This window comes from Doryrhamphus excisus, linkage group LG21 (genome assembly GCF_037039965.1).
Source record: "Doryrhamphus excisus strain RoL-2023G ecotype Guam linkage group LG21, RoL_Dexc_Guam_v1.1, whole genome shotgun sequence".
NCBI lineage: Eukaryota > Metazoa > Chordata > Actinopteri > Syngnathiformes > Syngnathidae > Doryrhamphus > Doryrhamphus excisus.
The window spans coordinates 13,344,273-13,361,989 of NC_136377.1; the positions used below are offsets into that span (position 1 = coordinate 13,344,273).

Here is a 17,717-nt window from a genome sequence, read left to right on the forward strand (position 1 = left end):
TATTACACAACTGATTGATAACTTGATTTGAAATGAGACTTGAAGTGAGAATGTCATGTAAACATCTTGGAATATCTAATTGCATGATGTAACATATCGAAGAACTGCACACAGTGCAATTTTTCTGTCAAAGCCGTGAGCCTGAGACCTCGGACTTAAGCCGTTAAAATGTTTTGACAAATTGGCTGACTTTGTGCTTAGTGTTCCAGTACTCACTTCTAATGAGCGTCCTCAGGTGATATTAGTCCCCGTGGAAACCTGCATGTTGTCTTTACTGCCATCTGGAGGAGAGAGAGAGAGAGAGAGAGAATAAGCTGAAACCATGAAGTTAATGTTACATTACATAATATTACATAGGCACATAAAAAACTTGGAACTCTTAGGCCTTAGTAGACTTTATTGATAAAGAAGTGCCAAACACGTGGAGACATGATGATACAAGCATGTTGTGGTGGCATGGACAGTATAATCATCGATTCTTCTTTCATAAAATCTGGGCTGGAATGCAAAGCGGCTAAAGGTCAAAGTGGAAATGTCCGATGCCAAGATGGTCCTCCAGCACTGTGAGGTCACACTCGCCAACATGACTCCAATGCAGGTCATGTGATCTTCAGCCATTTAAAAAACAAATACTGATGTATTCCTGACACATGGACCAAAAATGAGCACCAAGCTGAAGTGCTTTGACAGCAAAGAATGATGGGAAAGTCGAGCAAGTTCCATGATGACTTTTTCCCCCTGGAAGTGTCCCACCTTGGATTCAGCTAAAAGTTTATACGTCGTCACTCCTCGTCATTCGTTTTCTTCATCACTGGCGTCTTCTTTTTTCTTCTGGTCCTCTTTTGGTGGCAGCACGGGTGGAGGAAGGTCCAGGCGGGCCCACGACATGGCTTCGGACTTCTTCATGGCGATCTCGATCTTGGCCGCCATCATGTTGACCACGCTCTTGCTCACGTCGATCACCTGTGGAGATGATTTTGTTGGTAAAGGTTTACATGCGGTCAACGTTCAAGTCCATTTTTGATGAACTTACTCCCCACAGGCTGATCTTCTGCTCAAACTCCTTCTCCCTTTCAAAGACCACGTGGATGTTGAGCTGAAAACAACAGAGGCATTTTAGCTCTGCAACTACAGCGGTTTTGTTTCAAGCAGCGGGCGGTGTCGCTCACAGTGGTACTGTTGGCGTCCACGTAGCTAAGCTCAGGCACACCATTCTTGGCGTAGACAGAGATTATAACCTGCGAGCCAGTCTGATGCCAGTCGAACCGACACGGAACCACCTTCTTGCCCTAAAAGCACATTATTGCACAGTGAAGTCCACTTTGGTTGCAGTGTTCACCTTACAACACTAGATGGTGCCAGAGCGCTCCTTCCAACACCTACCTCCTCTTCTTTCCTCCACAAGTGTGAGCCCTTGGTACATCCCGCCTGGGAGAGGAAAGAGTTGAAGTCGGAGGTTTTCTTCTTGCAGCAGCTCCAGTACTTCATCCTGGACATGACAGAAGAACACTGATTTAAAATTTGTCACCGTCACGGCAACAAAAGAAAAGTTAGAAGTCAACAATACTGACCCTTCATGGAAGATTGGGAACCCCGAGTGGAATAAGCACACCTCTGAATCAGTCGCGGGGCCTTCATAACTCTACAGTTAAAACAAGACAAGAAAGCTGAGCTTCAAATATGGTGGCTAATTTGCTAAGGTGGAGCTTTACAAACTTCACACACGAAAAGCATGCCAACAACAGACAATGCAGTAAAACTTTCACCTACTTTAGTGCATCCTCCATTTTTACAAGCCGTGCCGATGCTGACTTTGCCGTCGTTTTCTTCTGCAGACAGTAGTCAACACGCTGACACAAACCTCTAAAAGCTTCTAGAAGTTACTGACAGCATTGGGAAGCATCAATGTCAAACTTTTACTGAAGTACTCTGACACAAACGAGCAACAAGGAAGCAAATTCCCAGTAGTCCCTGTCAAAGTGCCCTTCCTGTACGTTAAAGGATAAAGGACGAGCCATTGTCATGTGTTAGTGTCATGTCACAAGGCCGATGTGGACTCACTCTTCTGTTAAATAAAAAGGCAGTGCTGTTGATTGGGGGAAATAATTTACATTTACATATAACAACAAATACATTTGTTGTCAATATTGCACCCAACAAACTAGTCCGGTTGCCCTGTCAAATATCATTATGCAAAAATGAGTGTCCAAAGCACCCTTTGCGTTGCAGAGTCACTGGTTTTTATTGCGTGTGACTGCTAAATAACCTACCACGGGGCCAACAGGAGTCATGATTGCCTGAACTTTGATAAAGAAGGTAAAAAAAACGTGTACAGATGTCATAAAATGGCGTACAAGTGACCTACTGAATAAAGACAAAGAATACCAAGGTAGCTGATGTTGCTGTTATCCATATGACAACAGAAGGGAAAAGTGACTTTATATGTTCATTTATCCATTTCATTCTTCCTTTATGTTTATTTATAATCGTTTTCTGTAAGTACAATTATGGTAATTCTCGATTAAATGTATTTTTGTTACGATTTGTGGGTGTCTGGAAGGGATTCATTGGATTTTCACCCGGATGGCCTTCCTATCACAGTCTCTGCACTCCTTGATGGAAACTTGGCTAAAAACCAAAAACACTTGTGTTCCCACCTTGTTTCTCCACATTTGAGTCGTCAGTCAGCTTCAGTTTCTCCAGCGCTTGCTTCAGAGAGGCGGACACTTTATGGTGCAACCTCACCAGAGGCTCGTCAGCGCTTCAAGAACAAGCAGACAGAGATGTATTATTTGATTTAATGTCATCAACAGCCACAGTAGCCACGTTTACATGGACCCAAATATTCCAATTCCATTCGGGTTATTTGCAATGTAACCTTTGTATACACATCATTCCGAAAGAAAATCCGAATGAATATACAATCGGATTCACAGGGGTGGAATATTCCTTTCCCCAATCCGATTGAGGTATCTTGTACCCGCTCAAATGGAAAGTTGTCAGGGTGCGTTCTTCTTCGTAATGTTTTTTTTTCTACTGTTTATTGGTGGTTGGCAAGCAGCTTTCATGTGCATTAGCGCTATCTGTGGAACAGAATCTAAACCCTTCCATACGCCATTCACAAGTCCACTTTTATTAAAAAAAAAATAAAATACATATCTATATAAAACATGTGCCGAGCTTAATTATAAAATATCAGCACGATTGAACTTTATCTTGGCGGCACGGCGGACAAGTGGTTAGCTCGCAGACCTCAGAGCTAGGAGACCAGGGTTCAATTCCACCCTCGGCCATCTCTGTGTGGAGTTTGCATGTTCTCACCGTGCATGCGTGGGTTTTCTCCGGGTACTCCGGTTTCCTCCCACATTCCAAAAACATGCTAGGTTAATTGGCCAAATTATCCATAGGTATGAATGCGAGTGTGAATGGTTGTTTGTCTATATGTGCCCTGTGATAGGCTGGCCACCAGTCCAGGGTGCACCCATCGCCCCAAGACAGCTGGGTTAGGCTCCAGCACCCCCTGTGAAAAAGCGGTAGAAAATGAATGAACTTTATCTTTTCCTGTTCCCGGGTGCGTTCTTTCAGCGCATGCTGAGATATGACATAACACGCAGCTTGAGATGTTCTTCGATTTAAAAAAATGGAGGCAAGCGATCGGCACTGGACTGCTGCTGAAAGTTTGTTTTTGATTCAAAGTAAATCTCAAGACTGGACGAACGAAAAACTGGCAATACAGAGTTATTCCAACAAGTGAAAGATAATCTCGAGGAAGTCGGGATCACCTGATGTTGGTGTTTACGCTTTACTGCGTATGCCCCATTGACTATGCTGTTTGATTATAGCGGCTCATGTAGACACGCGATTGGAATATTCCTTTCCATGTATACCATTGCTTTCGGAAAAGGTCATTCGGAAAGAGAAAAACTCCTCATGTAAACGTGGCTACAATCACCATTTGTCATGTGATGCAGCGCAAGTCCACACCACAAGAAACACACATACGGCGGCAGGTGAGTGTGTATTATCAATCAATAATGCACTGCTGCTTCACACATTCTCTAAAATGGTTTGTGTGTTGCTTTGACCAAGAGATGTGGACACGCACTGTATTGATTGAAGCTAAGACAAAAAGATAGCAGACTATACAACCTCGGTCTGCAAATGGCCTCCTGGGGCTTCGGTGCGGAGATGATGTACTCGCTAAACTTCGCTTTTTGTTCATCCACGTCTTTCCTCTCTGCCGACGAGGTCACGTCTGGTTTCACTGGCTCCGGGGGCTTTTCTTTGTTGTGGGGGCCTTTAGTGCAGCCCTGTGGGGTGAGAGAGAGCGACTGCTTTGAAGCGAGAGACTGCGCTAGCAGACGACATTAGCGACCGGGTCGGATGTGGAACAAAAGCTTACCACAATGCTGAGGAAGTCTGAGAAGTCGGTGGTCCTTCTCTTGCAGCAGGACCACCCCTGGGGAAGGAGTGTAAGGCGTTAGGTGAGAGAGGTCACGAGGCAACATTTTAAAGGCAGTTTTACCTTCAGTGCATCGTGGAATACTGGGACGCCTGGGTGGTACGTGCAGCCGTCTGCAGCAAGAAAATACAAGTTTAACAAAGAGACACTAGCAAATTGGCTCGGTGACCTTAAGAAGCAACAATTTCCTTTCAGCATGGTTCAAACCATCCCTTTCCCATCAGCCCTTAAGGTAATACCAATGTACTCTGCTGTGATGAAAAGTGGCATGCAATTAAAATGGAAATTAGGCGCGTGTCCTGCACTGAATATATCTGCAAATGAATACCAGCTCTCCTGTTGGACGCAACGTTTCTAATCACAGGAAAGGAGAGACACACGCTTATATCTAAATACAATTTCAACTCAGTTAAACTCTTCAAACAACAACACCCACATGAACAAAATGTGTTTTAAACGTGTACAAGCGTCAAGATGATGACCCTACACAAGCTGTCAGCTCTCTCAGTGTAATATCTCAGTGAAATACAGTACAGTTGTACAAGAACAAAAAAGAAATGGTCAAATGACATCTTGTTTTTCAACATACGGCATCTTTTGTGTATTGTATCCTACTGGAATGGAATTAAAAAAAATGTATGTAACAGATTATAGTAAGATTACATTAAAGATCAGAGTACATGTTCCAAGTGTCATGTTTAGTCATTTCGTTGTTTAAGGCTAATTGGCTTCTAGAGAGTTCCACTGATTGGGGTCAATGATGTTAATGTTAAAAAGAAAGAACAAACCCTTACCTCTTAATTTGAGACAGGCAGGACAACGTACAGCAAAGTTGCTAGTTCTAACCAAAAACGCGAGTTTTAAAAACTGTCCGACACGACAAGCTAACTAATAAAATAAAACTAATTGGGTCAGTTCGTAGTAAGTTTGCTAAGAATCGTGTTGGCGAGCATGGGCCTGCAGAACATTCCAGATGATCAGCTAGCTTGTTAGCCCACAAAGCAACGTTAGCTACTCACCATCCGGGTTGTTTTCCGGATCGAAACGCTGCCCACATCCCTTGTTGTAGCATAAAACAGACATCCCGGCAGCTAAAGTAACCTTAATGGTTGGTTAAATGTGAAGATAAGCACTTAAAACCTGGGAGTGAAACAGAGAGAGTGGGTAAGACAGCGGATGCCGCACACCGCTACACGCGAAGCTGCCTCGTTTACTTCCGGGTACACTCGGCTCTTTTCGGCAAATGTCGGCTCTCGCCCAGCCCACCGCCTTGCTCCATCAGTGGTCCCAGCGCGGCAGCATCTGATGCTGGACGCTCCCAAAAAACTTGCGCAAAGGCTTTTCCTGTTTTTTCCCAACCTTGTTATATCTTCTACTGAAGCACCACAAAGCTAATTCAGAGTGTGGTTGTTTTTCTATTTCGTCTTTAGCTCGCAGGACGCAGGTGGCTTGAAAACTGGGACAAGTGCTATTTAGTTTGACGAGGATGGCTGCGGTTCTCTAGACAACTGCCTCCTGGCGGGATGCGATGATGTGATCGTGGATTTCCAGCAGATACTAAATACTTTCCCTTTTCTGTACGCTTTTTTTTTTTTTTTGAATATTCCTGTTGCAGTGAGGATGGATGCACTTTTTGGTCATTCCACAAAGGTAGGTCACACAAAGTGACAAATCCACCAATCAAGTAGCAGACTGTACTCATTCGGCAGGTTGCTGATTAGTAGGTGAGAATGGATGTGCTGTATATGCATGAGTGCATGGCGATATTCATCCTTTTGCACAGAATAGTTTGCTGCCCGCGAGAATAGATTTTCTGCTAACCTTTTATTTGTTTGAAGGACAACTTTTTCATACTGCAGTGCATGTGAATAAAGAAATCAGACAACGGTTGCTTGTTGTTCTGACAGTTTGCTTGCATTTGAATGGAAACATGCAGCAGTGCAGACTTAAATATGCCGTTACATCCCTGTAGTAACAGGCAGGGCCCCTGAAATGTCTTTGTTAGCTGTTCTCTATCAAATTTTTAATAAGCAGATTCTCAGCCAGTCAGTGAGATTCTGTTTCCCTTTGTTATGCTTTCCTCTCACAGGGTGACTGCGTGATGTGAGAGCCACGATGCCTCATCTGAGGGGAATTATGCGCCCTCTTCCTCTTCTTTTACATCATGTTTGCTTTCTCCTCACCCACCCCATCCCATTGCTCCATGGCCAGTTATTGTCCGAGGCAAGGGCTGGACAAGGCCTGCTGCTCTTCACTCAGCCTGCCTACAATGCCTCCATCTATGAGAACTCCGCAGCCAGAACCTACACCAGCAGTGAGGTCAAAATGGGGATCGCTCTGGGGTCACCGTCGCGATCCTTCGAAGTCCAGTTTTCGATTGAATCTGGTGACAGCGAGGGAATCTTCCAGGCTGAGGACTTTGCGATGGGAGATTTTTGTTTCCTCCGCATTCGCACAAACAGCGGCGCCATGTTGAACCGGGAGGTACAAGACAATTACACGCTGACGGTCAAGGCGTCCGCCCAGGGAGGCCTGGAGGCACTGGCTACTGTTTATATAAAAGTCCTGGACACTAATGACCTGCGACCACTCTTCTCCCCAACCTCCTACTCCTTTCTGGTGTCCGAGAGCGCCCAGCTGGGCGCCAGCATCGGCCGCGTGACGGCCACTGATGCCGACTTGGGCTCCAATGGGCAGTTTTACTACTTCTTCAAGAACAAAGTGGAGCTCTTCGCCGTGCACCCGACCAGTGGTGTGATCACACTGACAGGCCAGCTCCGGATGGATAAGCAGGAACGCTTTGAGCTAGAGGTGCAGGTGGTGGACAGGGGTATGAAGCTCTACGGCAACAACGGCATCAGCAGCACCGCCAGACTTGTCGTTACCGTCATGCAGCTCAATAAGTTTGCACCTGTTCTCAGGGCGCTTGCCGTCATTCCGTCCTGGACTGACAGGAACCCGGTTGTTGCCAAAGTGACGGTGAAGGATAAAGATGAGGGGGCAGGCGGGTACATAGAGTCGGTGTCCATCATTGATGGTGATCCACTTGAACAGTTTGTGATTGAACGATCGCCTCTCGGGGATGAGTACTGGGTTAGGGCGTCACAACGGGTGGACTGGAGCAAATACCCTTACGGCTGCAACCTAACCTTCCAGGCTAAAGACAGAGGATCTCCTCCGAAGTCTTCTAACACACAAGTGGTTCAGTTGCTCGTCTCAAAGCCAGAACCCGTATTAGGGAATTTTGAGAAAGACGTTTATGAAGTTGTGCTGAGTGAAATTGCTCCCCCGGGGACTTTTGTAGAGGTGGTAAGAATCTCCCCTCCCCCCACAAGCGTCAATTACAGCTTCAGAAGCCTCTCAGAACTAATGTACTTTGATATAAATCCGTTAAACGGCGTTATTATGACCTCGAGGCATCTGACAAGGATATCGCAGATTTTCATGGAGATGGAAGTGCTGGATGCTGTCAGCCAGCTGAGGGCAAAGGTCCGAATCACCATCGAGGATGCTAATGACAACTCTCCAGTGTTCAGCCGGCCGTTTTATGACATTTCCGTCAATGAAAGCTTAGCTGTTGGTGCTGTTGTTCTTGTCGTGTCCGCTGTGGACGATGATAAAGGAGAGAATGGCTACATCACTCACATAATCAGCAGCCGGCAGCGGCTACCTTTCACCATAGACCAGGACACAGGGGAGGTCAGGATCACACAAGACCTGGACTTTGAGTCATCAGAAGAAATCTATACGTTTGTGGTGCGGGCCTCAGACTGGGGTTCACCCTACAGACGAGAAACTGAGGTCAACGTAACCATTCGTTTGATGAATATAAATGACAACGCGCCTGTCTTTGAAAGGGTTTCGTGCCGAGGAATGATAGGTCGGGATTTCCCTCTCAGCCAGACAATTGTAACGCTGTCGGCTGTGGACATGGATGAACTGGGAATGGTGAAGTATAAGATGGTTTCAGGAAATGAGATGGACTACTTTAACTTGAACGCAGAGTCTGGCGCTTTGTCGCTGAAGAGATCGTTAGCAACTGCAAATTTAAAAAACGGGATGTTCAACTTGAAAATAGTCGCCACAGATGGAGAGATGTTCTCTGAACCGATGTTTGTGAATGTATCGGTAGTCAGGGGCTCAGCGCCACCCAGGGGGCTTAGCTGTAAGGACACTCAGGTGGCCCAGATGATGGCGGAGAAGATGCTGTCAAAGGCCTCGGCTATGGCTCAAGCAAGACAAGAGGACAGAAGTCCAGACATTTTCTCTACAAACAAACATGCTCCGCAGTTTGAGGCCTTGCCGACGAGTATTCTAGTCCGGGAGGACCTTGCGCCTGGAGCTAGCGTATTCCAGGTGAGGGCGCGTGACAGTGACGTGGGCTTCAACGGCCGCATTCTCTTTTCCATATCAAACGGCAACAAAGAGAACTGTCTAACCATCAACATGGACAACGGCTTGCTGACTGTCTTGCAGCCGCTTGACCGCGAGCGAACCGACCGCTACTTCCTCAACATCACCATTTACGATCAGGGTGTCCCTCAGATGTCCAACTGGAGGCTCCTGACTGTCATTGTGGAGGACGCCAATGACAACGACCCACAGTTTACCCAGGACACCTTCTCCGCTCTTGTCGCTGAAAACGCTCCTGTGGGTTCTCAGGTTATCGCCATCACTGCGTTTGATAAGGACACGGGGCAAAATGCGCAGCTGTCCTACATTCTGCTGACCAGTGTCCCTCATTTCGGCATTGACAGCGAGACGGGGAGTGTTTTTGTGGCCAACCACTTGGACAGGGAGAGCTTCCCTACGTTCACGTTGAAGATCGAGGCCAGAGACAAGGCTGAAAGAGGCAACAGGAGGTCATCTGTGACCACTTTGAACATAATAGTGGAGGACGTCAATGATTGTGCACCATCCTTTATCCCGAGCACTTACAGCACTCGAGTACCAGAGGACCTCCCGCCAGGGGCTGTCATCATGTGGGTGCAGGCCAAGGACCCAGACGTCGGCCCTGGTGGTCAAGTCAAATACTCCTTGTCCAATGACTTCAATGGCACATTTGAGGTCAGTGATCTTTTGTCTTGTTAATTATCTGCCCCGCGTGTCCTTAATGCTCTTTTATTGTTCTGTGTGGGACTGAGTGCAGATGGACTCAACGAGCGGAGTGTTGAGGATCAGGAAGGAGCTGGACTTTGAGAAGCAACAGTTTTATAACCTCACCTTGTTGGCCGAAGACAGGGGAAAGCCCACCCACAGCAGTCAGACACATGTGGAAGTGGAGGTACGTATTCACAATGTCCATGATGTGATATGGGGGTCTGATTTCATGGCGCAGCACAAAGTGGCGCAGGGGTGGCGCAGCGTGGTGCACCGCACGCAGTTGGAATTTCGTCTAGTGCACCGCTGTGCACGGCCGATTTGGTAATTTAATAAACTGGGTTGCGCCGAGTTGGGTGTAGCAGCGAAGGGACAAGGGGGGTGTCCACATTTTCAGCTTGGCGCAGTGACAATTTCCTGACAAAACAGCACTATTTGGCAATGCAGAGCAGGAATGCAGGTGGATCACAAGTCTGATGCTTGGATTAGCCTGCTGCTGTATTGAATCTGTCAGGAACAGATGACAATTAGAGCCATTCATTTTGATTGATTAAGATTACACTCGGCAGTGTTAAACTTGGCGCCGGTGGGAGGGATGGAGGCGTGGGTGCGCTGCGCCTGCGCCTGATATATAACAATAAAGGCCGTAGTGTTTCTCTGCGATAACTGATTATATTTTTGCCTTTCTTCCCTCAATGCTTGCCTCTTTCTAGCTGGTGGATGTCAATGAGAATTTGTACGCACCGTACTTCTCCGACTTTGCCATGAGAGGCTCAGTGAAGGAGAACTCTCGAGCAGGAACGAGCGTTCTTGTGGTGGACGCTAAGGATGACGACAGAGGGAGGGACGGCGCGTTGAAGTACTCCATCAGAGGAGGCAGCGGACTCGGCGCCTTCACCATTGACGAAGACACAGGTGCGGCAAGTTTTCAACCCAATTAGCACTAAGTGAAAATCCAATAAGTTCTGTGCCTGGTGCAGACTATGTCCATTTATTTGCAATTGGTGACTTTAATGAGTCAAACTGTGTTTTGAAATTCACCAGCAGAGAGCTGCACTGCACGAAGCCCTGCATCATTTATTGGTTTGTGTAAGTGGGGACGTGTGGACACAAGTATTGCGATGCTTTGTCAAGTTGTTGGAGTGGGTCTGTGTTAGGTTTGGGTATCTTTTCGATATTCTCTGACACTGGTGCCACATTCAACTTTTTGGAAAGGTGCCAGAGCCTGAAAAAGAAACTTACATAATTACGTGACATGCAAGTTCAATAATATGATTAAAATAACAAATTTCACACTACTTTATGTACATACTGTACATCCTGCTGTTTAAGTGCATACATTCTGCACAAGTGGTATATATGATTGTGGTGATTACAATGATGTTCGCTCATTAATGCTACATGCATATTCATGTATTAAATGAGCAAAATGATATTACTGTAATGACCTGCTTGTGCTGAAATGCTGAATGCAATGAAATTCCTGAATGCACTTGGCCGTGAGTGGTATTGGAGGATAATGAGGAAGCACTACGTTGCTGGTGTGAATCGCAATAGAGGAACGTGGGTATGGTGTTGGAACTGAGCACTGCTGTTTGTATGTTCAGGTAAAGTTAAAAACCACCTCAGTTGGAACACTATGCTTAGAATTGCTTCCAAACGAAGTGAATTTCCGCAATTAGAATTCCTTATTTATGAAAGGAATACTTTCACAGTTAAAGCATATAAAAGCTGTGACCACCTTCTAACCATTTAACATTCTTAAAGCCTTCTTCCATACTTCCTGAATTCATTCATTCATTCATTTTCTACCGCTTATGCTCACGAGTGTCGTGGGCGTGCTGGAGCCTATCCCAGCTGTCTTCGGGAGAGAGGCGGGGTACACCCTGGACTGGTGGCCAGCCAATCACAGGGCACATATAGACAAACAACCATTCACACTCACATTCATACCTATGGACAATTTGGAGTCGCCAATTAACCTAGCATGTTTTTGGAATGTGGGAGGAAACCGGAGTACCCGGAGAAAACCCACGCATGCACGCGGAGAACATGCAAACTCCACACAGAGATGGCCGAGGGTGGAATTGAACCCTGGTCACCAAAATTCTTTTTTTGCTCATAATATTACATAGATACATTATTATCTATATAAAATTCCCACTTTTTCTCTTAGATCGCAATTTTTTGTCATCATATTTTGCTTTCATTCTTGTAAAATTACTGATGATTTTTCAGTTTTTGCTGTGTTTTTTTTTTTTGTTTTCTTGTTGAATGTACTCCGGGGCAGAAATGGCCCCCAGGCTGCACTTTGGACACCCATGCTCTAACCCAGTGATGACAACTGGTGGGTGGTCCCACCGGGTCCTTGCTTGGCAAAAATAGATGAATAAAATGTGATGATCCAATTCCGCACGGTGAACAAGTGGTTAGCCCAAAGACAGCTGGGATAGGCTCCAGCACCCCCCGCGAACCTCGTGAGGAAAAAGCGGTAGAAAATGAATGAATGAAGGAATTATTTTTCAAAACACATTCTGCCTCGGGGCTGCATGCCGGACGAGTGGTTAGCGAGCAGGCCTCACAGCGAGGAGACCCGAGTTCGATTCCACCCTCGGTCATTTCTATGTGGAGTTTGCATGTTCCCTGGGTTTTCTCCGGGTACTCCGGTTTCCTCCCACATTCCAAAAACATGCTAGGTTAATTGGCCACTCCAAATTGTCCATAGGTATAAATGTGAGTGTGAATGGTTGTTTGTCTATATGTGATCTGTGATGGGCTGGCCACCAGTCCAGGGTGTACCCCGCCTCTCGCCCAAAGATAGCTGGGATAGGCTCCACCCTTGTGAGGATAAGCGGTAGAAAATGAATGAATGAAGGAATGTCATCATGAATGTAGCGTTTTTATTATAAAATCATAAATCCTGTTGGAGGCTGTTGGAGGTGTTTTAATCGCGGTCTTTCTAGCTGTATGCCTTACATGCAGTAAAAAAGATAGCTCAAGGTGCCTGCTGTTTTTTCTCACGTTATATTGTTAGATCGCACAGAAAAGACAAATGTCTCACATAATGATTGTGGCCGATGGGCAAATTTCCAAAAAAAAGTGCAGTTTTCTTTTCACAGCCACTTCGAATCAATAACATCAGCAGCTTTTTACCACCAAGAAAACATGGCCAAAACAGCTGCACTGCATCCAGAATGCTGGTGCTCGAGTCCGGACTAGAAGAAAAAATGACCATATTAGTCCAGTTCTCAGGCACTGTCCTCCTGTCGCTCAGAGAAACGGCTTTGCTTGTGTTCAAGTCTTTTCATGGCCTTAAGCCAAAGTACATCTCTGACATGTTAGACCCACATAAACCATCTCCGGCTCTGAGAAGCTCAGGGATCGGTCTCCTCCTGGTGCCCGGAGACTTAACACAGTGAGGCTGCGTTTCAGTTTTATGCCGCCAAAAAATCTGGAACGGTCTTCCCGAAGATGTGTGACAATACACAACTTTGGAAATGTTGAAATCCAGGCTGAAACATTTCTATTCAACTGTGCATTTGACAACTGAAAGTATGTTCTGCAATTCCGGTCTTGCCCTCATGGACCTCGCTTTGCACTGGGAACAGAAACCTGCCCGGTCCCAAAGTGTTCCCACCAACTTGGAAGCATCCAATGGTCCAAAATGTCTCGTTCCGATTCAGGGGCAACTCTCCATCCAGTAATTAGAAGAGATTAAGAGGCATGTCTCCCACATAGAGCTGAGTGAGAGTTTGCGAGCTGATGGTTTGTGCAGCTGTGAGATCATTATTTTAATGAGGGCAACATGGCAGCGGCACCGGCAGGGCCTAAGGGTGCACAGTGCAACTGATCCAGTGCTGTGAGAACAACATTGATCAAGGCCTTTATGCGCTGCACGCCCATCATCTTTGTACCCACGGGACCGTGACCTGACTGTGTCTGGCCTGCAGACTCACTCAATGCTGTGAAGATAAATGAAAAAGAGCATTCATGCAATATGAGCACGACATCCACTTGGATAAAATCTTGACATTTTGCTGTACGGGAGCCCCAGTTGGCAGGCGAGGATTAGATGAAATCCCAGACCTTCCCATCGGAAATACCACGCATGTCTGCACATTTGATATTTGCATGGTAGAAACTTAGCAATATGCTATCAGGTCTCATTTCATTTTCTGCCAGCCGTTGCTGCGAAATGTCTGTCTTCATTACCAGGAAATATTCCTTCATTTCTGCTCCTCCTATGGTGGGATTACTGAAGCATGAACGCTATGAAACATACTCTAACGCCGTACAATACACAATATCAACAAATGCTGCATATTATAGCTATATTATAGCTATTTATAGCTATAAAAAATATAGCGGTTTTATGTATAATTCTGCTTCAACTTTGCATTTTTAAGCTTAAAAATGACAAAATGATCTAAAATACAAATATAGTTCGATTCCGCCCTCGGCCATCTCTGTGTGGAGTTTGCATGTTCTCCCCGTGCATGCGTGGGTTTTCTCCTCCCACATTCCAAAAACATGCTAGGTTAATTAGCCACTCCAAATTGTCCATAGGTATGAATGTGAGTGTGAATGGTTGTTTGTCTATATGTGCCCTGTGATTGGCTGGCCACCAGTCCAGTGTGTACCCCGCCTCTCACCCGAAGACAGCTGGGATAGGCTCCAGCGCCCCCACGACCCTCGTGAGGAAAAAGCGGTAGAAAATGAATGAATGAATACAAATATAAATGATTATAAATCAAAATAAGCATTTAAATATGTTGATTAAATGTAGCATTCTACTCTGGTCACTCGGTGTCAGTAATATTGTAATGCAGGGATGGGCAAACTGCGGCCCGGGGGTCACATCCGGCCCGCCATGTGTTTGAATACGGCCCGCCCGTTCTTTCCAAAGTATTTAATTTAATCTTAACATTCAACGTGGCATCATGGCTTGAGACAACCTTTTGATGGTTTAAGTAGCGGCAAGTTTTGGCGGCACGGCGGTCGAGTGGTTAGCGTGCAGACCTCACAGCTAGTAGACCAAGGAGTTAAATTCCACCCTCGGCCATCTCTGTGTGGAGTTTGCATGTTCTCCCCGTGCATGCGTGGGTTTTCTCCGGGTACTCCGGTTTCCTCCCACATTCCAAAAACATGCTAGGTTAATTGGCCACTCCAAATTGTCCATAGGTATGAATGTGAGTGTGAATGGTTGTTTGAATGAAAGTAGCTGTTTTATCAATTTGGTTATTTGATGTGGTCTGCTGTTTAAAAATGGACACAACACACTCTTTTACAGATACAATACTTCCAGGTGGACGTTACGTGTAATATATATAGTCTGGTCCCCCATAAATGTTGTTAAAGCAATGCAGCCCGTGAGGCAAAACATTTGTTGTAATGTGACCAGACTTGATTGCCAGAACAACATGCTTGTATTGCAGGTTGGGATGATGTGAAAAGGCACAATAATAATAAAACGCCTGCATTGTTTGGTGACTCGGTTATATCAAAAACGTTGTTTGTTCAGTGTACAATAATACAATATGATACAAACACAATGATACTAAACTAAGCAAAGATATTGATTCGGTGATGTAACAATGCCAGAGCCTGACTGATGGTCACACTAAAAAGTGAGGATCGAGCAAGCGTGACTCATTCTGACACTCCAGCAAGGTCAAGGAGAACTTTATCATCCTCCAGGGGAGAATTTGCTACTCTGGCATCAGCCCATAGCTATCAAATGTGCCGTCAAACGTAAGACAACAAATAAACAATACATTGTTTTCGCTGTTTTGTAACGTTTTATAGCAATGATCGGCAGGAGACTATTGATATAAAAATATAAATAAAGTGTATACCAGCAACGTCACCTCTTGCACTGGAGGCCCCCACTGACCTTTAACTAGGCTAATTAGTATTGATTGCAAAGAGTCATGCATTGACACACAGACGGATGGCCTCCTGTACAGTGCATGCTGTGCATCGCTGTGTTCTGTATGTACAGTATACTGGACCAGGGAGAAAACTTTCACAACAAGGGCCACATACTGAAATATGAATCATATGAATGATATGAATGACAGTTGCCGTGTTTCTCCAAAATAACACAAAGTGGACGTGGATGAACTGGCTTTCAATTCTGCCGACAAAAGACTATGCATCACTTTTTGTTTGTTTTGACAAAACCAAAAAAAACCCAAAACAAAGCAACTTTATCCATAGTAAGTGTAAATCAAATGACTCCTAAAAATATGAACAAAAATTACACTTTACAGAGAAAACAATGGAAAATAATCATAAATGTATCCTCTTTTTGCCTTTTAATCAAATTCCTTCAATAAAAAAAGCACAAACCGATGGATGGATTACACAACATGTTTGGGATGAAGGGGGTGGATGATGGTCACTCAACAAGAAAAAAACTGAGGCGCCCGAATCGTAGTTGGGAAGCTCCATTCCCAACTCCAAGAGGCTCCATTCCATGAAACAAACTAGATGACAAGACTTACGTTCGTACGAGAATGTTTGGCCACACAAAAACAAAAAAAAAAACTACGATTTGGTTGAAAACTGAATCGTACAAAGTAGCATGTAAGAGAGGTTGACTGTATAGTAATCCTTCGCCATTTCACATTTAGAATTTTACAGCTTCACTCTGTCATGGTTTTTCAAAAATATATTCAATCATGCTGTTTTGTGATGGAATAGATCCTATTAATAGTCAAGTGGAAGCCTCAATTATGCATATTTTGTCTGGAAACCAAAACGCAGAGTCACATCCGGTAGCAAAAAATATTTATGAAACACAAGGGGTCCACTTCAGGGAAAAGTACAAACCAGAGCAAAAACTACAACGAAAACTAGGCTACACAGAGTTCAAAGTAATAACACAAAAAAACACAATAGACAAAAAGCAGGAGACAAAGTACAAGAAAAAACAGAGCTGGCAAAAGGTCAAGCAGGCAGAACAAACGAGTAACAACAGAAAACACAGCAAAAAAAGGTCTAACGGGCTGGGACTTACAAGAAACGCTAAAAGCCAGAAAGCAGGGACACAAAATGGATGTTGCCGAGGCGTGTGGCATAAGGAAGGCACGAGGAACAATCTGGCGACGAGTCACACCGGCTGCCATGCTTGGAAAAGGCAGAAGGCGGCAGCAGAGAGACAATGCAGACATATTTAAGCAATATTTTTGACCCGAGTTAAGCATTTTCAAGCATTAAAATTGCTAAATGAATCAAAAATCAAATACAAGGTCATCAGAAGACACAATCAGAAACGTGATGGTACATTTGTAGTATTCTACACTGGTCACGAGGAGTCAGTAATGTTACTGTAACACAAGACATTTTATTGGTTTTATTGCTTTAGTGAAGGTTTGAATAAGCTCACAATAATGAGCCCAACATGGGCTACTTAACTGTAAGCCATTTTAAGGTAAAAACTGAATTGGAAGTCATTTCCTGCCACTTCCAAAAAAATTTACAGCAACACACAATCTTCAATCCACGTTTAATTGAAAGTAAGGCGAATGAATCGGAGAAAGAAAATGTAAAAATGAGCAAATTGGACTGTATTTCCTGGGCATGCTCCATGTTTGGTACTGACAGTGTCGATGAAACGTGTGCTCTGCTATGAGCAAAAAGCAGCATCGAACATACAAGTGATGAGATTGAACCAAGGGAAAGTATTTGAAGACGTGTGCAGCCTGTAGCGTGTGTTTCTATCCTCTCCCTGCAGTAATGTGTAACGATGCAACGCACGTCCGTTATGGACCTTAACATTACCAACTCAGCGGGGCGCATCATCGCTGCTGGAGGTGAGGTGCAGGATGTTGCAGGGGGGGGGGGGTTGGCGGTGGGGGTAAGGAGGTCCAAGCTTGTTGGAGCAGAAAGTGAAGAAAGATGAGCAAAAGTTGGGAGTGTGGAAATAAGATAGCTACGTATATTTTTTACGACTAAGTTGTTTGACACGTTATAGTATGGTAGTGTTGAATGTTATCTTAAGAGAACACGCCGTCTTGTATTGTCCGCTACGGATGAAGAACGCAGCAATACATTTTGCAATACATCATCACTCATATAGAAACATCACTCAAGGACTACTCGTTAGGGTCACCTGACACTCGATAGTTCACGATAGAGAGATGACACAAGG

General features: G+C 44.9%; 2 protein-coding genes across 3 annotated transcripts in view; one reads left to right on the top strand and one right to left on the bottom strand.

Annotated features, from left to right (window-relative positions):
• Nucleotides 1-385: 385 nt before the first annotated feature.
• On the bottom strand, nt 386-5,688 carry chordc1b (cysteine and histidine-rich domain (CHORD) containing 1b). The gene is made up of 11 exons (XM_058086463.2): nt 5,482-5,688; nt 4,526-4,575; nt 4,403-4,459; nt 4,150-4,310; nt 2,658-2,761; nt 1,771-1,829; nt 1,572-1,642; nt 1,384-1,489; nt 1,170-1,289; nt 1,034-1,096; nt 386-963 (listed from the first exon to the last, which is right to left on the bottom strand). Exons 1-11 carry the CDS (start codon nt 5,543-5,545, stop codon nt 793-795), a joined length of 1,026 nt encoding a protein of 341 aa, XP_057942446.2. The 5' UTR covers nt 5,546-5,688; the 3' UTR covers nt 386-792.
• Nucleotides 5,689-5,735: 47 nt separating this feature from the next.
• Nucleotides 5,736-17,717, top strand: part of fat3b (FAT atypical cadherin 3b) — a 76,091-nt gene continuing 64,109 nt past the window's right edge. For both annotated transcript variants that reach the window (XM_058086456.2, XM_078787615.1), the window contains exons 1-4: nt 5,736-6,186; nt 6,552-9,529; nt 9,612-9,746; nt 10,276-10,477. In XM_058086456.2, the coding sequence (XP_057942439.2) occupies nt 6,578-9,529; nt 9,612-9,746; nt 10,276-10,477 (3,289 nt within the window). In that variant the 5' untranslated portion in view covers nt 5,736-6,186; nt 6,552-6,577. The remainder of the gene's footprint in view (nt 6,187-6,551; nt 9,530-9,611; nt 9,747-10,275; nt 10,478-17,717) is intronic.

Bases quoted from the DNA above. Each gene is read 5' to 3' on its own strand.
- chordc1b (XM_058086463.2), bottom strand. From the start codon at position 5,545: ATGTCTGTTTTATGCTACAACAAGGGATGTGGGCAGCGTTTCGATCCG. The intron at 4,460-4,525 runs GTAAAACTGCCT...CTCCTTCCCCAG, and splicing joins TATTCCACGATGCACTGAAG to GGGTGGTCCTGCTGCAAGAG. The intron at 1,830-2,657 runs GTGGGAACACAA...TACTGTCTGCAG, and splicing joins CTCAAATGTGGAGAAACAAG to AAGAAAACGACGGCAAAGTC.